Source organism: Silurus meridionalis, chromosome 17 (assembly GCF_014805685.1).
Source record: "Silurus meridionalis isolate SWU-2019-XX chromosome 17, ASM1480568v1, whole genome shotgun sequence".
NCBI lineage: Eukaryota > Metazoa > Chordata > Actinopteri > Siluriformes > Siluridae > Silurus > Silurus meridionalis.
In genome coordinates this window covers 23,606,874-23,633,640 of record NC_060900.1, presented here as the reverse complement: position 1 = coordinate 23,633,640, position 26,767 = coordinate 23,606,874, and the positions used below count along the sequence as shown (strand labels likewise).

The window sequence follows — 26,767 nt, the reverse complement described above, 5'->3', positions numbered from 1 at the left end:
CTGTCTTTTTCTCAATGCCACTGTCTCTAATCCATACAACATCGCAGGTCTCACCAATTTTGATTTATTGTATACTTTATGTACAAACCCGATTCCAAAAAAGTTGGGACACTACAAATTGTAAATAAAAAAGGAATGCAATAATTTACAAATCTTATAAACTTATTTTATTCACAATAGAATATAGATAAAATGTCAAATCTTGAAAATGAGACATTTTGAAATGTCATGCCAAATATTGGCTCATTTTGGATTTCATGAGAGCTACTGATTTCAAAAAAGTTGGGACAGGTAGCAATAAGAGGCCGGAAAAGATCAATGTACATATAGGGAACAGCTGGAGAACCAATTTGCAACTTATTAGGTCAATTGGCAACATGATTGGATATAAAAAGAGCTTTGCAGAGTGGCAGTGTCTCTCAGAATTCAAGATGGGCAGAGGATCACCAATTCCCCAATGCTGCAGCAAAAAATAGTGGAGCAATATCCGAAAGGAGTTTCTCAGAGAAACACTGCAATCATCTACAGTGCATAATATCATCCAAAGATTCAGAGAATCTGGAACAATCTCTGTGCACAAGGGTCAAGGCCGGAAGACCATACTGGATGCCCCTGATCTTCGGGCCCTTAGACGGCACTGCATCACATACAGGAATGAAAATCACATGGGCTCAGGAATACTTCCCCGACAAAACATTGTCAGTGAGAACAATCCACCGTGTCATTTGCTGTTGCCAGCTAAAACTCTATAGGTCAAAAAAGAAGCCATATCTAAACATGATCCAGAAGCGCAGACGTTTTCTCTGGGCCAAGGCTCATTTAAAATGGACTGTAGCAAAGTGGAAAACTGTTCTGTGGTCAGACAAATCAAAATTTGAAGTTCTTTTTGGAAAACTGGGACACCATGTCATCCGGACTAAAGAGGATCAGGACAACCCAAGTTGTTATCAGCAGTCAGTTCAGAAGAACAGATCTCTGATGGTATGGGGTTGCATGAGTGCGTGTGGCATGGGCAGCTTACACATCTGGAAAGGCACCATCAATGCTGAAAGGTATATCTAAGTTCTAGAACAACATATGCTCCCATCCAGACGTCGTCTCTTTCAGGGAAGACCTTGCATTTTCCAACATGACAATGCCAGACCACATACTGCATCAATTACAACATCATGGCTGAGTAGAAGAAGGATCCGGGTACTGAAATGGCCAGCCTGCAGTCCAGATCTTTCACCCATAGAAAACATTTGGCGCATCATAAAGAGGAAGATGTGACAAAGAAGACCTAAGACAGTTGAGCAACTAGAAGCCTGTTTTAGACAAGAATGGGACAACGTTCCTATTCCTAAACTTGAGCAACTTGTCTCCTCAGTCACCAGACGTTTGCAGACTGTTATAAGAAGAAGAGGGGATGCCACACAGTGGTAAACATGGTCTTGTCCCAACTTTTTTGAGATGTGTTGATGCCATGAAATTAAAAATCAACTTATTTTTCCCTCAAGATGATAAATTTTCTTAGTTTAAACATTTCATATGTCATTTATGTTGTATTCTGAATAAAATATTGAAATTTGAAACTTCCACATCATTGCATTGGTTTTTATTCACAATTTCTACAGTGTCCCAACTTTTTTGGAATCGGGTTTGTATATTATATGCACATCTGTACACTTCTCCTTTAACTTCTTGTAGCTTCTGCATCCGATTTAAAACACTGATGATCTACAAAACCAGAAAACAGACCAGCAAACCTCTACCTCACAGCCCTTATCTCACTTATCGTACCACTGCTTCACACATCCCTCCATCCTCTCCCACATATCTACATACATCCATATCTTCTTTTCTTTCTTTTTGAATTGCCAGTTTGCACTCTTGTTTTTATGTTGCATCACTTGCAACATTGTATTTATATATTTAAGTTACATTTATTTCATTATATTCTGATTTTCTTTGCTACTAACCCTAACCCTAACCCTAACCCATCACTGCACACCTCAACTTCGCAAGATGTTCATGCAGGGTTCAGGGAAACATGGCGTAATCTTTGTCTTTTTAAACTCGGTTTGAAGGTTTTGACATTTATCTAGAAATCTTTGCCTTTTCCTTTGCTAATCTACCACAAGGTCATGTGGCAACAACACACTGATTTTAGACCGAATTCCTTTGAATTAACCTTTCGGATATTTTAAAAAAAAAAAAGTTTTCATAACACGTGGAGGAATAAATGGAGTCGTGGCATTACCACTGATTCTGTTCAAACACTGACTCAGTCTCTCATTTCATTGAGATCATTGAGATCATTTGTATGATTTCCTCTCTACATCAAGACACACCATTGAAACTGAAGTAAAACTGACAGCATCATAAGGTGTAAAGGTGGAGCTCATTTTGCATATAGAGTTGGATGCCATGGTTCATGTATCATAACGTGGTATTAGTATTAGTATTATAGTATTATTAGCATTATTATTAATAGTAGTAGTATTAGTATAGTATATTGCGTCACTATTACTCTTGCATCTGGAGCTATTTATTGTTCTGCACTGGTCTCGTATCAACTCGATCTGGAAAAGTGGGCGTGTTCCGGAGTGATGACGTTACCACGCAGCTCCGTTCTAAACCCAGACTCGCTCACTACACAGTCAGCCTCTGTAGTGATCCAATTGATTCACTGAATCGATTCTTCTAAATTATTATTTTGTGAATCGAATGTGGACTGATTTGGATCACAGTTCAGATGGTTAAGATCCAAAGCGGAAAAAAAGAGTTTGTTTTGCCTACCGAGAAAAGCAGGGAGGAAATAAGAAAAGTTACTGTTTATTATTGCAAAAAAACACTGAGGCTGAATTGTAATTATATCAATTGTGGGCCATCACAAAGAAAATTAATAGCAATTCTTATTGTTTTCTGTTTTGTCTCGTGCAGGAGATCATGTAGAGTATTCAAGAAACGTCACATATTTCCAATATTATACTGTAATATGGAATATAAAATATTCCCACTTGGACATTATTCCACTGTCAGTGCTAATTGTAAAAGTAATTATTTATCATGCATGCAAGATGATTCGATCTCTTATTATTATTTATTTATTGCTTTTTATCATCAATAATTTGCAGTCTTAGTTTTTAATTGTTGTTAGTAATCCGAGATGTTTCCTGCATGCATTTTGACACCGCATATCTGATTTGGAAACTGCATTTAAAAAGCTGTATGAAAAAAAACCCTTGTGTTAATAAATATTTGTTCTAGTATTTTGCCTGCTTTGTCTAATATTAGCGTAATGGGATTCTGTACATTAATAATAAATAATAACTGTGCCAGGCCATCATCCGGTTTTGCATATTTGATTGCTGCTACATTTTATCAGTATTTTATGAATAGAACTTTTACAAAAGGTTTATGCAAAAGAGGCTTCATCTGATCATATTTGCATGATTTCAAATCATCAGAAAACTAATCTCAAGTCAAACCAAGTCAAGAAGCTTTTATTGTCATTTCATCCATATAAAGCAGAACACAGTAAAATGAGACAACGTTCCTCCAGAACCCCTACATACTACAACACAGAGCTACACAACAGGACACAGAGATACACAACAGAACACAGAGCTACAACAGGACACAGAGCTACACAACAGAACACAGAGCTACACAACAGGACACAGAGCTACACAACAGAACACAGAGCTACACAACAGGACACAGAGCTACACAACAGAACACAGAGCTACACAACAGGACACAGAGCTACACAACAGAACACAGAACTACACAACAAGACACAAAGCTACACAACAGAACACAGAGCTACACAACAGGACACAGAGCTACACAACAGACACAGAGCTACACAACAGAACACAGAGCTACACAACAGCACACAGAGCTACAACAGGACACAGAGCTACACAACAGAACACAGAGCTACACAAGAGGACACAGAGATACACAACAGAACACATAGCTACACAACAGGACCCAGAGCTACACAACAGGACACAGAGCTACACATCAGAACACAGAGCTACACAACAGGACACAGAGCTACACATCAGAACACAGAGCTACACAACAGAACACACAGAACACAGAGCTACACAACAGGCCACAGAGTTACACAACAGGACACAGAGCTACACAACAGGACACAGAGCTACACAACAGAACACACAGAACACAGAGCTACACAACAGGCCACAGAGTTACACAACAGGACACAGAGCTACACAACAGGACACAGAGCTACACAGAACACAGAGCTACACAACAGGACACAGAGGTACACATCAGAACACAGAGCTACACAACAGGACACAAAGCTACACAACAGAACACTGAGCTACACAACAAAACACACAAAACACAAAGCTACACAACAGAACACAAAGCTACACAACAGAACACATAGCTACACAACAGAACACAGAGCTACACAACAGAACACACAGAACACAGAGCTACACAACAGGACACAGAGCTACATAACAGAACACAGAGCTACACAACAGGACACAAAGTCCACACAACAGAACACAGAGTTACACAACAGGACACAGAGCTACACAACAGAACACAGAGCTACACAACAGAACAAAGAGCTACACAACAGGACACAGAGCTACACAACAGGACACAGAGCCACACAACAGAACACAGAGCTACAACAGGACACAGAGCTACACAACAGGACACAGAGCCACACAACAGAACACAGAGCTACACAACAGGACACAGAGCTACACAACAGGACACAGAGCCACACAACAGAACACAGAGCTACACAACAGGACACAGAGCTACACAACAGAACACAGAGCCACACAACAGAACACAGAGCTACACAACAGAACACAGAGCTACACAACAGGACACAGAGCTACACAACAGAACACAGAGCTACACAAGAGAACACAGAGATACACAACAGAACACAGAGCTACACAACAGAACACAGAGATACACAACAGCACACAGAGATACACAACAGAACACAGAGCTACACAACAGAAAACAGAGATACACAACAGCACACAGTCTGTGCTTTACTGTTTAATCAAGAATATCATATATACCAGATTATCAGCACTGTTACTGAAGAATATTACATATAATACATGGATGCTAATAAACAAAATAAATCTGAAAAGCAACCAAAGTAAAAAAGATATATTGAGGGTAAACATTAGTAAAAGTATAGCACAATATAGTGAATATGTATGTAGGAGGTAAATGTAGTAAAAAAAAAAAATAATAAAGCACTATATTGTGGTTCAGGGTGAGGGTTGGACTACATCAAGGATCGGCCCTGAACCCTTTCCTGTTTGCAGTGGTGATGGACAGGTTGACGGACGAGGTCAGACAGGAGTCTCCCTGGACTATGATGTTTGCGGATGATATTGTGATTTGTGGTGAGAGTAGTGAGCAGGTTGAGAAGAGCCTGGAGAGGTGGAGGTACGCGCTGGAGAGAAGGGGAATGAAAGTCAGTAGGAGTAAGACAGAGTACATGTGTGTGAATGGGCAGTGGAGTGGTGCGGTTGCAGGGAGAAGAGGTGGAGAAGGTGGAGGAGTTCAGGTACCTGGGGTCAACAGTGCAAAGTAATGGAGAGTGTGTTAGAGAAGTAAAGAAAAGAGTGCAGGCAGGGTGGAGTGGGTGGAGAAGAGTGTCTGGAGTGATTTGTGATAGTAGGGGTATCTACAAGAATGAAAGGGAAAGTTTTTAGGACTGTGGTGAGACCTGCGATGTTGTATGGATTAGAGACAGTGGCATTGAGTAGAAGACAGGAGGTGGAGCTGGAGGTAGCAGTGCTGAAGATGTTAAGGTTTTCATTGGGAGTGATGAGGATGGACAGGATTAGAAATGAGTTTATTAGAGGGACAGCGCATGTAGGATGTTTTGGTGACAAGGTGACGGAGGTGAGATTGAGATGGTTTGGACATGTGCAGAGGAGGGACATGAATTATATTGGCAGAAGAATGCTGAGGATGGAGCCACCAGGTAGGAGGAAAAGAGGAAGGCCAAGGAGGAGGTTCATGGATGTGGTGAGGGAAGACATGCAGGTAGTTGGTGTGAAATAGGCAGATGTAGAGGACAGGGTGGTATGGAGACGGATGATCCGCTGTGGCGACCCCTAATGGGAGCAGCCGAAAGAAGAAGAAGAAGAAGAAGAAGAAGAAGAAGATTGTGAATAAACTCTTCCTGCGACTGCTTCGGGATTCATTTGTGAATCGAATCATTTGATTCACCCCAAAGGAATCATTTCAGAAAGAGTCGTTTCGGTATCACTGTGTGTGTGTGTGTGTGTGTGTGTGTGTGTGTGTGTGTGTGTGTGTGTGAGAGAGAGAGAGAGAGAGAGAGACAGACAGAGAGACAGAGAGAGAGAAGTGTGTGAGAAAGCAGCGCGCCGCCACAGAGTTGGATTTAAGGCGTTTCCTTCTCCAATCCTAAAGCTTAAATTACGCGTCAGCATGGCTCACATGGCTCTCTGAGGTGAACCGAGCGTGCACGGTGTCTGACCGATTCCCCTGTAAACCTCACTGACAGTCACGTGACTCGGAGCTCGGTTTCTGCGCGGATGCGAACCAGAACCGCGGAGCCGCTGAGAGACGGAAACAGAAATACCGAGGGACGCGATCTGTCCGTCCTGCCGTCCGCTGGGATGGAGGAACCGCAGCCGCAGCAGTTTAACCGCGAGGAGATCAACGGCACTGTGTGGGAAGTTCCGGTAAAATATGTGCGATTGAAGCAGATCGGAACCGGAGCCTACGGAACCGTGTGGTAAGTGGAGGCCGTGTTTTCGAGCTGTTGGATTGTTGTGGTGGAGCTGTTGGAAGTGTTGGTTTGTTGGAAGTCTTGGATAGTGGTTTCGGTACTAATAATGGAGGTAATAACCACATAATAATGTGTTTGGAGGTGTTGAACCTGCTGGTGTGTTGGAGGTCTTGGATGGTGTTGGTGTATTGGATTGTTTTGAAGGTATTATGTGGTTGGAGGTTTTGAAGCTGCTGGTGTGTTAGATTGTGTTGGAGGTGTTGATGTGTTAGTGTGTTGGATGGTGTTGGATTGTGTCGGAGGTGTTGGAGCTACTAATAATGGAGGTAATAACCACATAATAATGTGTTGGAGGTGTTGAAGCTGCTGGTGTGTTGGAAGTATTGGACGTGTTGGAGGTATAATGTGGTTGGAGGTGTTGGAGCCACTGGTGTGTTGGATGGTATTGATGTGTTGGAGGTATAATGTGGTTGGAGGTGTTGGAGCTGCTGGTGTGTTGGAGGTGTTGATGTGTTGGAAGTATTGGACGTGTTGGAGGTATAATGTGTTTGGAGATGTTGTAGCTGCTGGTGTGTTGGATGGTATTGGACGTGTTGGAGGTATAATGTGGTTGGAGGTGTTGGAGCTGCTGGTGTGTTGGAGGTGTTGATGTGTTGGATGGTGTTGGATTGTGTTGGACATGTTGATGTGTTAGTTTGTTGGATGGTGTTGGATTGTGTTGGAGGTGTTGTTGTTTTAGTGCGTTGGATGGGTCTGAGGTACTAATAACCACATAATAATGTGGTTGGAGGTGTTGAAGTGTTAGTGTGTTGGATTGTGTTGGAGGTATTGGGTCCGTTGGAGGTGTTGATGTGTTAGTGCGTGGATGTATTAGAGGTATTATGTGGTTGGAGTTGTTGACGTGTTAGTTTGTTGGAGGTATTGATGTGTTGGAGGTGTTGATGTGTTTAAGGTATTGGATGTGTTGGAGGTGTTGATGTGTTAGTGTGTTGGATTGTGTTGAAGGTATTGGATGTGTTGAGGTGTTGATGTGTTGGAGGTGTTGATGTGTTAGTGTGTTGGATTGTGTTGGAGGTGTTGATGTTGGAGGTGTTGATGTGTTGGAGGTACTGGATGTGTTGGAGGTACTGGATGTGTTGGAGGTGTTGATGTGTTGAGGTGTTGATGTGTTGAGGTGTTAATGTGTTAGTGTGTTGGAGGTATTGGATGTGTTGGAGGTATTGGATGTGTTGGAGGTGTTGATGTGTTAGTGTGTTGGATTGTGTTGGAGGTGTTGATGTGTTGGAGGTATTGATGTGTTGGAGGTATTGATGTGTTGGAGGTATTGGATGTGTTGGAGGTGTTGATGTGTTGGAGGTGTTGATGTGTTGGAGGTGTTGATGTGTTGGAGGTGTTGATGTGTTGGAGGTATTGGATGTGTTGGAGGTGTTGATGTGTTGGAGGTGTTGATGTGTTGGAGGTATTGGATGTGTTGGAGGTATTGGATGTGTTGGAGGTGTTGATGTGTTGGAGGTGTTGATGTGTTGGAGGTGTTGAATGGTGTAAGCATGTTAAATACGCTTATGTAAGGTTTGTTGCTGCTGTAACTCTGCCGTAAGCAGCTGTTTGGAAATTCCTTCAGATGTTGTGTTTTGCGGAGTTCAGGCCCAGTGACTTCTCTACTCTAAACAGTCATTTCTCTCCACCCAGTACACGTACTGTAACACCAGCCTGCCTCCTGCCTCCTGCCTGCCTCCCTTTACACCCACTATAGACTGCCTTTGCCTGGATTATTTTTTTTTTTTTGCTTTTCCTTTTTCTCTGACTTTTGTACATCTTTTTGCTATTTTTGCTTGGGTTTTTGTTGTCCATCTTTTTGCTTGTCTCTTGGATATTTGTTTTAGTATTTCATTTGTACAACTTTTAACAGTAGTTTGTCCGCCTTTGTTTGTCTTCTGCTTGTCTTCTGTTCATCTTTTGCATGTCCATTGCACATCTTTTGCTTTTGATTGTTTGGCCAAACTTTTGATTGTCTGTTGGATATTTTTAGCATGTCATTTGCACAACTTCTAACTGTCCATCTTATCCATCTTTTGTCTGTCTTGCAAATGTCTCCCGGCCATGTTTTGCTTGGCTTTGCTCATTTCCTGGTGTTTTTTTTTTCCCCATCCTTTTTTTTTGTCTCTTGGTCATTTTTCAAACCCATTTTCCACACCTCCTAACTGTATTTTGTCAATCTATTGCTTGTCTTTTTTTTTTTCTTGTGCCTCTGCACATCATTTACATGCATTTTGTTCTTCTTTTGTTAAACTTTTTTGATTGTATTTTACCAGTGACGGGCTGTGCATTTGGTACCTGGGCCCTCAGTGGGGACAGACCCGACTTAATCCACCTTTTAATACCACCACTATCACGTCGCAATTATAGAAACCATCAACATTATACAAAAACGCAAGCTTTGGGGTTGGCCGACCTCCTCACGATGTCTAGCTTTTCTTTAAAATGTATTTTTATGTATGTCCGAGACCAAATCAATTTCTCTTCCTCCATAGGCATAAAAAAGTCTAACTCTGAAGTATTAACGTGTGCTGAGGTACACACGTGTTTTGCCACTCGAACTCGGCTGTAACAGTTTCCCTCTGACCAACCAATCAGAGGACGGAATAAATGCTGACGCTACTCTGGGCCAGCTAGCTGCTCTGTGAGGCGAATTTGAAATCTGACTGGTTAAAAACAGAGCTATTTTTTTTAAGGAGACTGTGGTAAAAGGGCCAGCAGTACTGACTGTGAAGGCCCTGGGCAGATTAGATTGACATGGCAGCAAAATCTAACATCCACACACACGTACTGGAAGCAGTGCAGCCAAGAGAAACGCTACGAAATGAAGAGAATAAACTATTGGGAATAAATTAATACAATTTCATGAAACAAACATTAGAATTTAGGTTGTAAATGTAGGTCAGTGCTTCAGAGAAGACTTTTCTGGCCATGACTGCCCACCACTGCATTTTACACATCTACCACTCGTCTCTCACAAATTTTCTTCATATCCTTTGCACATCTTTTTGCCTGTATTTTGTCCATGTTTTTTGCTTTTTTTTTCTCTCAAACATGCTTTGCCATCTAATGTCTTCCTTTCACCCACTTTTGTGCTTCTTTCCTTCCTCTTTTTGCCCATTCTCTGTTTGTCCTTTGCCTTCCAGTCTTTTGCCAGTCCATGTTCAGCTGATTCCCAAAGGGTTGCTTCTTGTTATGGTTAATACACCTGTAGGTACAAATAGACACGCTGAAATGTTGTGAACGAACAGTTCTATATAACGGTATTATATAACAGTGAATTATGAATCATGCTGTTCAGTGGTGATGAAAAAAAGACACCTTTTAAAGCATGTTTACAACTGAAATGTCAGTAAGTCCAAAATGTTGCACACACACGCACACACACACACTTCCTGTGAGGTTTCATTGAAACCACTTAGACACTAAAGAAGCTGAAAGGAAAAGGGGTTGAAGACCCCTGATGTTAAGAGAGCCATCCGAAAATAAATGCAGTGAAATGATTATAAAGTCGTTTAGTCGTTTCCCGACTAAACGCGAGCCAGATGTAGTACAGATGTTTTCTCAACGTTGTGTTGGGGTGTATATATATATATATATATATATATATATATATATATATATATATATATATATATATATATTAGACACACACACACACACACGTGTGAAAAGGAAGTTACGAACTTTTTTCGAAATTCATGCGTCAAATTTGGCTGGAATCTTCTAGTTAAGCTTCATTTACTCATATCAGCTACAACCGCCTACACTGACAAACAGCCACAGAGCTGCAGGATGACATTTGCACCATGCAGTGGTTTATATTACCAGTACTTTCACCCTGAGCTGTCAAAACACCCACTGCATATTTCAACTAACATTTAAAGACACATTTTACAGGTATACACTGTACTGTATCTGTCTGTATACTTTCATTTGGGGTCTTAAATCTAAGAGTGCTGTGCGTAAAGTGTTTCAGATGAGACCATCAGTTCAACTTTTTATAAACACTGTCCATAAACATTAAATGAATTGTATATATTCGGCTTTTCATGTAGCTCCTATTATTCACATCATATCATTAGTTCATTTACAGCTTTACCAACCTGTACATATGTAAATATTTTACACTGCCCCCAATGCACTTCTGATTAAATCTAATCTAAACAGTGCACAGTCATTAACATGTGTATAAGGAAATGTATAAGAAACAAAGAACTGGACAATCAAAGAATCACTAAATTCTAGAAGATAAAAGACAAAAGAAGTTGTTACATCATGTCAAAAACTTCCAATAGATTTATCACAGTTACAAATATTATTCAGTGGAAGGACACTGTACGAACAAGTTTGTGGACACCTAACCGTAAGATTTGTTCGTGATTTTAGAGCATCCTGTTCCATATTCAGGGCCTATTAACTGTTATAATGACCTCCACTCTTCTGAGAAGATGTTTCACTAGATTTTGGCATGTGGAGATTTGTGGAGATTCATTCAGCCACAAGGGTGTTAGTAAAGTCAGGTAGTGATGTAGGCGAGGTGAAGAGGGCTTGGGCGCAGTCACCGTACGCATTCGTTCCAATGGTTTCCAGTAGAGTCGAGGTCAGAGATCTACAGCAGGTCACTCAAGATCTTTCACTCCAACTCGTGTAAAGCATATCTTCATGGAGCTGGCTTTGTGCACACGTTCTAGCGAAGGGAACATTTTATGTTTACTGCATTCATAGACATAATATACAATTGTGCAACTTTGTGGTAACAGTTTGGGAAGAACCACATATGGCGGGAAAAATCCAATCATTTTGTCTATAATCTGGATCTAAAAACATATGTTTAGAGTTTAAGGTGAAAATATCTACCTCTGGCTCAACTGATAGATCTGAAACTTTGAACAATGAATTGAACAATGACCTCGAACTGGATTTCATAAAATGATTAATAATTCATAGCTAATGATTTAAAGCTATAGCTTTATAAATAACCAGCAAATCGCTGTCCGCTACACTGAATGTATCAGGCTGCTAATGCAGAGTATCGCAATCCCGACTATGTGGTGCACCGATAGGTGTATAAGTATTGGTTGTCTTTTTCCACCACTGTTTCACCTCACATCTCATCCTGTCTGTGTCACAGCTCAGCTATCAACGACCTAACCAAGGAGAAAGTCGCCATCAAGAAGCTTCACAGGCCCTTCCAGTCAGAGATCTTTGCGAAGAGAGCCTATCGAGAGCTCCGGCTGCTGAAACACATGAAGCATGAAAACGTGAGTGTTCTGTTCGGCTCGTGTTTTTGTGTTATGTTAGTGTCGGCCATTGGGGTGGAAGGACAAGGTTGTTGCTTCGCCATCAGGCGATTGTGACAATCTCGTATTTGCACCATGTTCTCTAGTTTATTATGATTTCGCTTCGAAGGGGAAAACAATGGATTTGTAAGGTCGCTCTGTTTTCATCAGGAATTCTGATAAAGTACTTTAAAAGTACTACCTGCTATATGAGCTACACAGGATGTTCTGTTGGATCGGACCACATGGACCAGCATTCACTCCACACATGCATCAATAAGCCATGACCCTGTCGCCGGTTCACCACTGTTCCTTCTTTGGACCACTTTTAATAGATACTGAACACTGCAGACCAGGAACATCTCACAAGAGCTGCAGTTTTGGAGATTCTCCAACCCAGTTGTCTAGACGTCACAATTTGGCACTCGTCAAACTTAAATCCTTACGCCCGCCCATTTTTCCTGCTTCCAACACGTCAATTTTGAAATGTTCACTTGCTGTCTAATAAATATATCCACTCACTAACAGGTGCCATGATGAAGAAATAATCAGTGTTACTCACTTCACCAGTCATAATATTGTAATGTCAGGCCTGGTCGGTGTATATGTGTTACTATATATATATATATATATATATATATATATATATATATATATATATATATATATATATATATATATATATTTAGACAATAATAATGGCTGTATGTTGAGTTATTTTCAGAGGACAGTAAATCTATACTGCTATACAAGCTGTACATTGTAAATACTCTTAACTGTAACCAAGTTTCATTCCTATAGTATTGTCGTGTGAGAGTAAATGCTTATATGGTTGCTAAAATGTGAGGGTTTTCAGATATATCTTTTATATCATTATATATATCCTTATATAATTGTATGCCATCACTAATGAGGCCGAGAGCAATTATAATCCTTTATAGCCAGATCTTTATTTGGGCCTTAGTATATGATTACTCCACATTTACTAACATAACATTACTTCCTTTATATTTACATTTAGTTTGGATTCACAGATTGGAAACTTTTTTAACTATTTAATTTGACAAGATATAATATACAAGTGATATACAAGATCATATAACAAGATTTCTTTTTTTTTTGTTATTCAAACATCCAGATTAAACCAGAGGCGTTCAAGCTGTTGTTTTCGGGTTTCTTGTGTTGAGGCACATCCCCTGGCTTTAAATCTGTAATGGCTGGAGAATGTGCTAAGACAAGTCCTGTCAGGGTTACAGACGCAGCGTAAACTTTACACACATGCCTTAGTTATGAGACTTTCCAGTAAGCAAGTTTACATGCACCCTTTTTTTGTTAATCTGAACTAATTGATTCCGATTGCAGTTACTGTTTCCATTTACAACTACTGTTTATACGCACCTTAAACTTTGCAATCCGATTGAAAAGTTTCCGACTTAATTTAATGCTCACACTGAACAGAGAACATTGGAGACCACTGCATTGCATATATGCACTGAGGGGGGATATATTAGTGATTAACGCATTGGACAATGGATCTGAAGGTTGTGAGCTCAAATCCCAGCCATGCTGCCACTCCTGGGCCCCCAAACAAGGCTTTTAATCCCATAGCTGCTCATTCTGTCTCATGTCTCATTTATCTAATGTATGAATGAGATCAATTATGTCACTTTGGATAAGGCGTCTGCCAAATGCCGTAAATGCACAGGGTTTTATTTTAGCTTATTTTTTCATTATTTCATTCAGATTGAGCTCATTTGGATCCAATTTGTTTATACCAAGACTTTTCAATCTGATTGAGCTTTTAATACGAATACTAACAGATTATTTGGTTGCATATAAACATACCCAGTGATTTATTATCAGCCAGGGTTTCCACAAGTCTTAACAAGTATAAAACTGACAAGTCAAAATTTTTATTTCTTAAAAAAAAGTATTGAATTCGCTGTTGTTAACAGGTCTGAATTTTCCCATGTCCATGTCACGCTACGTCTAATGCGCATTTAAACACCCATGCAGCACTTTAGGAAGTTTTGTTTTTGTTTCCTTGGTTTTGTCACGTATCTCTTTTTGGATTTTATTTTTCAGCTATGGGGAAGTGCAAGTTTAGCCATTCTTGGCTTGAAAAAAGAGACTGTAGCGCTTGGTTTAGGCCAGCTTCTAACAGCGTATATGTGTGCGTGTTTCTGATGTTGTGATTATACAGTAGGTCTTAAATCTTATTCTTAATGGTCATAAAAAGGTGTTTAAAAAAGTCTTAAATTTGACTTTGTGGAACGTACAGAAACCCTGATCAGCTCTGTCAGTTCATTATGGTATACTATATAATATTTCTAGATATATAATATACATCTGATATTGCCTCTTATCATTTCCTGTCTGATCCAGGTGATTGGACTGCTGAATGTGTTTTCACCTGCCACCCGACTGGAATCCTTTCAGGACTTGTGAGTTAAATAATTTTACTGTGTGTAATATACTAAAAGTTTGTAAATCAGTCAGCTTTGTAAATCAGGCATGAGCATATCTGTCTGGTATATTATTTATATATATATATTTGCAAATTTGTCTGGTATTGTATGGTATATTATACTTTATAGCTCAGTGTAAGTGCTGTTTAATTGTTGATAGCAGCAGTTTTAACAGCTAATTCACAGGTTTATTATATATTATTATTATTATATAAAATATGGTTTCTATAGTAACAGCTAATTTCACCGGTTTATTATATTATTATTATTATTATTATTATTATTATTATTATTATATAAAATATTGTTTCTATAGTAACAGCTAATCCACAGGTTTATTATATATTATTATTATTATTATTATTATTATTATTATTATTATTATTATTATATAAAATTTTGTTTCTATAGTAACAGCTAATTTCACCGGGTTTATTATATATTATATTATTATTATTATTATTATATAAAATATTGTTTCTATAGTAACAGCTAAGACTCACTTGTATGGCAGATGCACCACATGATTTATAAGGATTGCTGAGCAGCTTGCAACAGTATCATTCCTATAGTGAAGTTTTATTTATATGGAGACATTTATTTCACATGTATGGAATTACATTTATAACATTCGGCAGACGCTTATATCCAGAGCGACTGTTATACAGTTAAGCAGTTGATGGGTAAGGGCGTCGCTTGAGGAAGGTTAAGGGCCATGAGCGACAAATTTATGGTGCTGGGATTTAAACTTGCGACCTTCCGATCAGAACTCTCTATATATATTCTGTGTGAAAATCTTCAGGAAAAGGGTTTTTCACAACTGTTTAATGGACTTTTAAAAACATTAAGTAACAAAAAGTTCAGTATAAAGGAATACAGTAATCCCCCGTTTATCGACGGTGATTACGTTCCAAAACCGCGATAAATGGACGCACCCTAAAATGCTTTTTTTTTATCATTCAAGCCGTAAATCATCCTCCCACACACTTTAAACACACACAGAAAACATTTGCAAGAATACAGCGAGACGAATTTTGTGTCAATTTGTAGAAATACAGTATCACATTTATAGTGAGTACAATGTGTCACTATGTATATATTCTTAGCGTCCTGCACACTTCAGCACACTTTCTTAAACAACACCACATGATTCTTCAGCTTTTGTGTGAATGTATGATAACATTGATAACTCTGTAGTATTTTGTGTTTACAGTACTGTACTGTATTAACATTTTACTTCATTGTATAATTAATAATTATATTTTTATTAATAAATTTCATTATTTCAACATAAAACTCCATAAAAACAATTCCCTATGAGTTTTTTGGTCTATCGTGGTATCCGCGAGAGACCGGGAAAATCAGCCAAACGAATTAGTTATGTGGCAAACGCAATTCCGTGAGATTCCATCCAGCCTCCATCAGCGTGTAGAGCCAGTGGTCTGTAAGAACGTCATGCTGACCAATGGAGAGCTGAAAGTTTTAATATTTTGTCCAACGTTGATTAAAGGAAACGAATGTATTTTGTGTTTCAGCTACCTGGTGATGCCGTACATGTTCACAGATCTGTCCAAAGTGCGAGGTTTGCTCTCAGAAGACCGTGTGCAGTTCCTGGTCTACCAGATGCTCTGTGGACTGAAGGTAAATCTTTTCTAAAAATAATCAGCTTTTCAAAAAGATGACCAATTAACCAATGTGGTCACTTCCTTTCTGGTTGTACAAACAAAACTAAACTAAAAAGAAAAGTGACAGAAGCAGAGGTCGTTTTTAGTTTTTTTTCCAAAGTGAAGTTTTTCTCTCATATCCGTCTCATTCAACATTTACATTACGCTGTTAGAGTGGGACTGTTGTAGTTTTAAATCTGGTATATTGTTCGGGATTTGAACCTGTTATTGATTAAATTCACTCATTTATCCTGTTGTTATATTTTTAACAAGGCATAAACCTCTTGGGGTTTTGTACTGTTATATGAAAATGAGATGGAGCCTGATGTGAAGCAGATTTACTCTTGTCTACAACTGCAACTGGGACAACAGTTTTGCTTTCTTTTGTTTATCAAAGAACGACGCATAATATATAATAAATCCACTATTAACAATTAATGCCGTGGTGTCTGCAAAACAAGTTGCATCATAGCAATTTCTAATAATTTCTCATAATTTCTCATAAACTTAATTTCTCTGGACACTAAACCTAAAGAATTTGCTGTGTTACCTATGTTACAAATCCTTTAAATGCCAGAATCTTTTTAACAATGTTATAAGTATAAATGGTAAACAAAAAAAATAAAGAAAAATATAAATGTTAAATATTTCCATTCAGAAAACAACAAAAAGATGTCCATTGTAAAATATCACCATGTTTTAATTTGTGTATTATTATGTGTAGATTATGTGAGGATGGACAAGATTAGAAATGAGTTTATTAGAGGGACAGCGCATGTAGGACGTTTTGGTGACAAGATGAGGGAGGTGAGATTGAGATGATTTGGACATGTGCAGAGGAGGGACATGGGGTATATCAGTAGGAGAATGCTGAGGATGGAGCCGTCAGGATGGAGGAAAAGAGGAAGACCAAGGAGGAGGTTCATGGATGTGGTGAGGGAAGACATGCAGGTAGTTGGTGTGAAAGAGGCAGATGTAGAGGACAGGGGGGTATGGAGACGGATGATCTGCTGTGGCGACCCCTAATGGGAGCAGCCGAAAGAAAAAGAAGAAGATGTGAAATATCCAACAGTCCTTTATATGTTACTATAGACCTGATAATATAAAAGAATTGGATTGAAGCACTAAAAGAATTTCTGAAACATGACTAATTGCTAGAGGCTAACTCGTGGTTTTTTTTCTATTTCTCCACAGTACATTCACAGTGCTGGCATCATTCACAGGGTGAGTGTTTGGCAGCAAATATGCAGCATCTGGCATCGATCACGAATTCAGCACCTCGAAATCAAGTTGAAATAAATATACATGACGTGTTTGTCGTTTTTCTCAGGAAGAAAGAAAGCCGTCCAGTGATACCATGCAAAATAAATTCAGATTCTAATGACAAGTTGCTTTCTTTTTCGAATCGTAACGTGCTTCCGTCATTGTACGACACTGTGATCTTAATGGAATCGGCATTTACTGAAAAGTGATCCGAATATTTTCCTTTCGTTGAACTATTCCATATAGATTGATATTTTTCCCCGGTGTGAGAATGCTGAAGAGGGCAGGATTCCCGTTGTTTCTAAAGACAGTTAGACAGAATCATATCGTCATATTTTATTAGGAATTTTTGGTATATTCCATTTCTTCCTTTGCTGCACAAGTTCTAGTGTGCTTTATTGTCATTCCACCGTATGTGGAGAAAAACAAAGGAACGAAATGTCGTGCCTCACAGGACTACAGTGCTACGTATGTAAACATATCAACAAACATAGTAGACATAAAACATATAACATTATATAGGATGTCTTTGGATATGGTAGAATTACATTTTATGTCCACTTGAACTTGGAAACCCAGACCTGTTTCAGCCCAGTAATACCCCTGTGCACAATGTGAGCTCCATGAAGATATTTTACATGGTGGGAGGTCTTGATTGGCCTGCTATAGAGCACTGATCTCAACCCTACTCAACACTTTTGGGATGTATGTGAATACTGACTGCACCTCAGGCCTCCTCACCTCACCTACATCAGTACCTGACTTTACTAACAGCCTTTTGGCTAACAAGTCTACAAACACAGTCCAAAATCTATTGGAACATCTTCCCAGACGAGTCGAAGGACTTGTTAGAGCAAATTGGGACTGAATGCAGAATGCAATGGTCAAAATAAAATAATTCTGTCCAGGTGTCTGCAAACTTTTGGCAATATAGTATATAAGTATGAAATCTATATAGACTAACACAGCTAATCTATTGAATGAAGTAATCAGGACTATACAAATACCTTAGAGTTATACTTTACATAAAACACAGACATTCCTGACAAAAAACATGCGCATAACCAAGATGCCCATTCATCCAGCTGAGCGTAGTCTACTTGCTCACATAGACGACTTTGTTTCTGTTTTGAGAAATAATTGAATCAGTCGTTCAGAAAGCAACACAGGTAGGTGCAATCTGTTGAATGAGGCCGGAATGGTCCACCTTTGAACAGGCAATAATGGGAAAATATGCCATTGTCTTTAGTAACAAGGTCACTAAGGTTCCCCTCAGCGAATAGTTTTTGAAAAGAAACTCTTCAATGCTACTGAGAAGTGCACATACTGGGAAGTTAGGATTCTTTGCAAGGATTGCCCCAGGTGTTCACAGCTGTAACCGAATATTCATTTGAATCCCACTAGAGCTTGTATTTTTATCTATTGATTTTATAGAGAGCTGCAAAGGAAAGGAAGTAAAATCCCCCATGGCAGATATCTTTCTGTTGTTGTTTTGGTGAATCAGGTCATAACCACGATTTACCGTAGGATTCAAGTTAATACAGGAAGCAGTTTCCTGTTAGGTGTGACATTGTCGTTACATGTTTAGAATTGTGTTAGCATGTCTATTAGCGGATACATGAGTGTTTCACAACGAGGTACAGTCCCACAAACTACATGCTATCGGTCCAATTGAAATGTGTTGTTAAAATATTCAGTAGACTTTTGTCATGTTTAAGCAGGGACTAGAGCTGAACAATGTGCTGTTATTTGTCCACTGAGGTTTTAGTCAGGTTTTTTTGAAGAACTGATCCACTTTTGAGTTTCTCCCATTTCTACACCTGAATTCATGACTACTGATTACCTGGCTCATGTGTGCAGAGAACTGGACTGGCTGGGTCTTCCAGAGACTTGGAACAACTGCTTGTTTTTTTCGCACCTCCATGCGGGTGTGACATGCCAAATACACCTCTAAGCAGCAACTGCAAATAATTGCAGTGGGTCATAGTTTTATGGACCGGATTTCAGGATAGATTCTGCTTTCTGTTTAGGATTTCCTCGAAACCAGAGGCACCCAAACGTTTTGTTGCATCGTTTCAAACCATTAAATTATAATAAAAGTTGCAATGGTTCCCCTTATTTATGACTTAATCATTTTCAGAAATAAGTCAAATAAAAGCATGACTCTTTAATCTGCGTAACGAATGCAGTTTTCATGTTTTGTTTTTTTTTAGGTCCAATGGGACTTGAAAACCAATGTATAATAAAAACCTCCCATTTACAGAACAATAGAGTTTAATGCCTAATACAGTTGTTCAAGCTATAATACTTACAGCCAGTGTAAAATCAGTGACCTCTAATGAGAAACATTAAACTGTTTGTTATTGTTCAAACGTTTTCTCATTTACGGTGCAAGCTGACTTACTAACACACTGTAGGTACGATTCAGTTAGTTTGTTTCTCAGCTTGTTCAAGTTCATCAGACTGAAAGACTGCTCACACACGAAGGTCATTTCAATGTTTCAGCTTACAAATGTTGTGTTCAATGTTAAATTAGAAATTCAATGGCATTCTTTTCTTCCCCCTTCCTTCTATATGGCACGGTGAATCATCAAGGTCACCAAGGGCTAACTTTGTTTGGGTATTTCTGCTCTGAACACTCTAGGTAGGAGGCACGGTAGTTGGAAAGTAAACAAGGAAGTGGCAGTTGCGGAAACTTCATAACTAGTGGAAAAAGGCAGGAATTTCTAGGACGTTAACTAGGAAGAAGGTTAACTTTAGGTGTGCTCCTTTTCACAAATGTAGTTGAGTTTGCCTTTGAAGCCTGGGGAACAAATCCAAAAAATATTTGGCATTGGTACAAATATTATATAGTTGAATGTTTTCTATTGAGTTGCTCTCTATGTAACAGGGTAAGACTGAGGCCTTGTACTGTCCAGGATTCTCCTCTACATTCTGTTTTTCATTGTAATATTGTGTCTTCACTGTTCTGCATACACTATATATAACACAATATTAAGTATTTGTCAGCAGTTTTGAACCTTTGAGCTAAAAGAAAAAGAGCATAAAAGAGGAACAGCAATTCTAACACATAAATGGATTTGTTGTGTTTTTGTTTTTCAGGATCTAAAACCAGGCAACTTGGCAGTGAATCAAGACTGCGAGCTGAAGGTCATTCACCTCTGTTTTTTTGACAATGTGGTGAAAATGTGCTACGGGTTTTGGATTGACTGGTTCTCTTTAAGGACTTGACAGGTTGATGGTGTTAATTGGGTTGAGGGGGATTTTAACAGCGTCTTGTATCTGTGGCTACAGATCTTGGACTTCGGCCTGGCAAGGCATGCAGACCAAGAGATGACTGGTTATGTTGTGACAAGGTGGTACAGAGCGCCTGAGGTTATTTTAAATTGGATGCACTACAACCAGACAGGCAAGATAACACACATGCCAGTCACATTGTACATTTATGGCTGGATAAACCCAGACCCAAACTCAAAATTATTGTTATTGTAGAACCTTAATTGACCGTAATATAAATATCAATTTTCAAATGAACTCTATGAGTCTGATGGCAGTCTTACAACAGTCATATGGATATATATATTGACTTTTTCCTGCTTTTTAGTGGACATCTGGTCAGTTGGGTGCATAATGGGAGAAATGTTCAACGGAAAGACACTGTTCAAAGGAAAAGACTGTATCCTTCACTAACAGCCTCTGTCAATGTTACTTATTCTTTATATGCTAACAAGCATTTCTGAGAATTTCAGCTCATCTCAGGAAGTACTGTAGAATATATTTCTTGCCTGTGTCTTGCTTTTTCAGCCTGCTGCAGGGACACAAATGTTTTTTGGAGTTAAAGCAAAAAGAAAGAAATTGAATCGATTAGATAGAACCTTTAATACATTACATTCTTTAATCATTGAGAATCAGACATGGACCAGCTGGTTCAAATCATGAAGGTAACAGGGACACCTGGCCCAGAATTCATTGAGAAACTAGAAAGCCAGGAGGTAAGCCATTGAAGGTACACCAATTAGGCATAACATTATGACCGGTAAAGTGAATAACACTGATTATCTCTTCATCATGGCACCTGTTAGTGGGTGGGATGTTATTACTCAGCAAATATGATTTTGTTCTCAAAGTTGACGTGTTCGAAGCAGGAAAAATGGGTGAGCGTAAGGATTTGAGTTTGACAAGAGCCAAAATGTGACGTCTAGACGACTGGGTCGGAGCATCTCTAAAACTACAGCTCTTGTAGGATGTTCCCGGTCTGCAGTGGTCAGTATCGGAAGTAACAGTGGCGAACCGGTGACAGGGTCATGGGCAGCATTGATGCACGTGGGGAGCGAAGGCTGGTCCGTGTGATCCGATACAGCAGACGAGATTCTGTAGCTCAAATCGCTGAAAAGGTTGATGATGTTAATGCTCGACAGGTTAGCAAAAGGGGGACCAACATGATATTATGCAGGTGGTCATAATGCTATGTCTGATCAGTGTCAATGAAATTTGTTGTCATATTTGGACCCTTCCTCATAAGGTGGCACTGTGTTTCTGTACTACAAATGATAATGTAATATATTTCTGTGTGCAGGCAAAGAATTATATCAAATCGCTCCCCTTTTATCCTCGGAAAAATTTCTCTACACTGTTTCCCAGGGCCAGCGAACAAGGTAAGCAGACAGCAAAGCAAGAGACCACCTCGAACAGAGGATATTGTTGGGAAAAAAATAATTTTCATGTCATTAGTCATCATGCTGTACATGAGGATATAATGTAACTACTGTTACTGTATTCTGATACAGGTTTGCACAAAGCATCATAGATTAATGCCCACCACTTCCTTTCAAGGGGGAATTCCCATTGCCATGAAGAGCATACTTACACATCATTTCTCTAAAGCACTGTTTTAATGTTCTGTTCGCAAAGACAAGTTTACAAAGTGTTACATGCAGAGGTGCAGATAATTATGATGCTAGTTTTGGTACTCCACTTGCAACTTTATATTGCTCATATTTAGCAAGTTTCCAATCAACCAAAGATACAATGCTTAAAATCATGCACATACAGATCGAGAGTTTCAGCCGACGTTCACATCAATCATCAGAATGGGTGGGCACAAATAATCTCACTTTGTTGTTGGTGCCGGATGGAACATCTCAGAAGATTTCAGCCTCTTTCCTGCAGTGCGACTTCTGGACTGATTGACGATGTACAGTGCGTCGGAAAGATTTCACAGCGCTTCACTTTTTCCAAATTTTTTATTTAATAAAACTTTGACAAGCTTTTTTTTCTTGTGTGCATCAACTTCAGACAGTCTGACATTATGACAACCGAGATCCTGCAGTCTGACGAGCACCAATTGCAAAGGACTTTCAAAAATCGCACAGTGTGAGAAAGAAACACCCAATCAGTCAGAAACATGAAATCGAAAGCTACAGGAGGAACTGGGTTACTAAAGCTGAAGACATCAATTGGTTCGATAAATAGGGATTTGTGCTGCAAAGTGCAGGTCAGAATTGGAAGAATCTCTGGGCCCAGCCTGCCTTGTGTCTGCAGGCCTGGCTGTTGGTGGTTAACTTGTATGAAAGACCAGGCCTTGAGTACCAACTGAGCATTGTTTGAATGCCACAGCCTGATTATTTGATTATTCTTGTTGAGGACATGCATTCGTTTATTTTCACTTTAGGTAAAAGGGTGTAGAGTATAAAACATTTTCCACGTCATTATAGCAATACCGCTAGCGATAACCAGTTAAGTCTATGACATCATTTCTGACCCTGATTTGCGGAGATCCAGTTTCCCCGTTGTTTCATGCAACAATAAACTGAAGCTCTTGACTTGTATCTGCATGATTTTATTTGAATTGCTGCATACTAAGTGTGTTCACATCTGCACTTGTGTAATGTAGTTTATATTATGGAATCAGAACCAACTAGTCTGGGATGAAAACAGTATTGGAATGCAGCGTGTTAGAGCTTGTCCAAGGTTGTTGGGTGACTTTGTGCTTGTTCAGTAAGGAAATGGCAAAATATTGCATGGAAAAGGGCTATTTGTTTGTTGATTGTTATGTTTATTCATGATCAATGTCCTTTATTTGGTTTGTTCTTCTTTATAATAAATTCTTCTGATACTTCTGTCAGCTGTGGACCTGCTGGAGAAGATGCTGGTGTTAGACACTGATACACGCCTTACTGCCGATGGTGCACTGGCTCACGGTTACTTTGATGGCCTGAGGGATCCAGACGACTGTCCTGAGCCTAAGCCATATGATGACAGTTATGACAATGCCACACTGCCCCTAGAGGAGTGGAAGAGTAAGTGCACAAATGAATTAGAATAATAAGTTCAATAATATTGACTGACTAAACAGGACACCAGTACAAACATTATGTGATTTTGGCAAATAGCAGATTATTAAAATGTAAACAGTCTGTTCTGATATCTTAAGTCGCCTACATTTTACAACATTAATCAATATAAGTCCGTGTATCTTTAATCGAATACTAATTCGTGCACATACCTGCACATTTTCCTTAAAAAAACTCAATAACAATTACATATGGCTATTAAGAAAGCATAAATTTTCCATCTTATCCTTCTTCGTCGGTGTTTAAACTGGTTTAGCATGCTGTACAGATTTAAAACAGAAATCTGCATTGGGGATAAAGGAAAAAAGGTGCACCAGAAAAAATTTGGTCAATTGTTGCTAAGTGGATTTCGCCTTGTTGTAATGGTCTGCTGTTTGTTTTCTGCACAGGATTGTCTTTCAAAGAACTGAAGAGTTTCGTTCCCTTTCCAAGAAGAGACTCGAAGAGGAGGAACACGCTTACGATGTCTTAGTGATGTTGCAGCCACACCTTTATGCAGAGGATTGGCGCAAAGGAATAGGGTGGACAAATGTTTACACATAAATCTATTACAAGTCATGACAATCCATGATGGGTCAGTGATGAATGTCTCTTTGTCGTGTACCTGATTAGTGGGCTTTAGGATGTACTGCTGTTACAGTAGTGATTGCCTTTCATTTGTTGCCTTTAATCTTTTGTTTTAGGTTAAAAATTATATATATATATATATATATATATATATATATATATATATATATATATATATATATATATATATATATATGGATGGGAAAATGTTATTCTTTGGATATTACTTGGATTCTTTGATTCTGACCTGTCAAATTTTCGCTTTTTGTTCTCAGGATACAAAAATAAATAAATCTAGATACTATAGGCCTAGATAGTATATATCAAAAAGTGTACAGTTTTTCACTATTAAGGTCTCTATATGTTATTTGTAAGATTGTGTAGAGCTAATTAAATTAGCGTATATTATAAATAAGCATATATTGTAAAATATACCACAGCACTGTGTATCAAAACCAGCTCAATGACTCTCTTGTGACACTGCTGTTGGTGAAAAAGTTAAGGGAGTAAACTAAAAGATTAAATTGGATAATAGAAAAGCAGAGTAATTGTAATTGCCTATAAAATCGGCAGTGGGTATGTCCGGATCCTCCCCAGCTCTTGACCAGAGGACACCGGTGCAAATATGACTGATTGCTCACGCCATCGAAGGATTTTTGGACCACTTGGAGGGACCGTGGTGTGTGATACGGGGTCTGTTCTGTTAAGTTGAAATGTACTTTTAAGTGACGACAATCGACGCAGCGGGTATACGCAGAACGTTTTCGTTCCTCCAAACCTTACACCTTTGTGATGTTCTCTTTATCGAGCGAAGTTGCCAGGGTGTGTTATGAAACGATTTGTGAATGTGGTTTATGGTGCACAGCTTTGTAAGATGTGTTTGACGATGATAATGAGCCTCGTACATGTTATGTAAATCAGCGATGTAGTATAACGATGACATTTTTAAATAAACACCTTAATTACAAAACGACGGGTTTCTATGTTCCAAAAACCTGCTTATATTGTACATGTTCCTGAATATTATTAGTAACTGTTTTTATTCTAATGTTGTTAATGAGTGTTGAATAATATGCAGGAATGTAGTGGGAAAATTCAATATTTTTAGAGCGACCCATTGGCAGACACTTTAACCAAGGTGGTATTGGGGTCTGGGGTCTGAACTTGCAGTCATTGATGCAGAACTTCTGTATACACTCATTAGCCACTTTAATTGGAACACCTATAGTAATCCAGTCAGTGCATAAAATCACAGGCATCTATGTCAGAAGCTTTAATTAATGATCTAGGCTACGCTTACTCAAGTAATCACTCGTTATGAGCAGAAAGGCATGTAAGAATGCATAATAGATTTTGTTAAGCCAAGAATGGGAATTTAAGGCTACTCTGGGCAAAAGTTCAAAACTGATTATTTAAGGATGAATTACTGTGCAGTCCACCACCTTTGGTTACCTTAAATTCCTGTTCATGGCTGACAGGAGCAGAATTGCTTTCTAAATTTTAATTCCAAGTTCAGTGTTCTGTCATTCTATACAGCTTTTTTTCAGTATGGTTGAAAATGTGGTTGAGTTGAACACAGCCTTCCTGTCAGCTCCAGTCACTGTTGTCTTACCTCTTTCGTCAATAAGGTATTTACATCTGCACTGAAAACTTTTCTTTGTTTTGTTTCATCATGTTACCACCATAAACTCAATAAAAATGCACAGAGTCACTAAGATCACAATTTCTACCGGTTCTGATACTCAATGTGGATCTTCACTGAAGCTCTTGACTTGTTTCTGTATGTTTTTATGCACTGCACTGCTGCCACCTAATTGGCGACTGAATAGTATGCAAGAGATCCTCCTCCTAAACGGGTGTATACATGTCCTACATGCGTGAAAAAGTTTTTATCCCCAATAGAGTTTGAGTGAAAGGGGAAAACGTAAATCTATTTTACAACTGATCTACTCTGAGAAAGATTCCAATAGGTTTAATTAAGGAAATAAACCATATAAGGTAAAAATATATATATATTCATCAGATTTATGCAATTACCAGATTAAACAGACGTCACAATAAATTATTTTACCAATAAAATATCTACCTACTTTATTAGTTTGTTACATGTTATAATGAAGGAACGTCTGATATAAACCAGTCTAGATCTAACACCTTCATGTTGACTTAAGAGTGACAATGGTCCAGCATGTAGCACTGCCTCATCACACTTCCAGGGTTTGATCCTGAGCACCGGTTACTTTCTGTAGGTATGCATGCTCTACCTTTAAAAAAAAAAAAAAAAAGAACTAGAATTGGCTGTGCTAATGTATGAAAATGTTCAGACCAGGATATAGAGATAACTGACAATGAATGAATAAAC

The 26,767-nt window shown here is 38.8% G+C and overlaps 1 protein-coding gene across 1 annotated transcript; it reads left to right on the top strand.

Moving 5' to 3' along the window:
* The first annotated feature begins 6,324 nt into the window (after nt 1-6,324).
* mapk13 (mitogen-activated protein kinase 13) lies at nt 6,325-25,375 on the top strand. Its single transcript, XM_046871202.1, has 12 exons — nt 6,325-6,778; nt 11,943-12,072; nt 14,476-14,534; nt 16,094-16,199; nt 17,417-17,446; nt 20,588-20,635; nt 20,780-20,894; nt 21,090-21,161; nt 21,398-21,477; nt 22,062-22,140; nt 23,611-23,784; nt 24,228-25,375. The coding sequence occupies exons 1-12, from the start codon at nt 6,576-6,578 to the stop codon at nt 24,308-24,310; spliced, it is 1,179 nt and encodes a 392-aa protein (XP_046727158.1). The 5' UTR covers nt 6,325-6,575; the 3' UTR covers nt 24,311-25,375.
* The last annotated feature ends 1,392 nt before the right edge of the window (nt 25,376-26,767 follow it).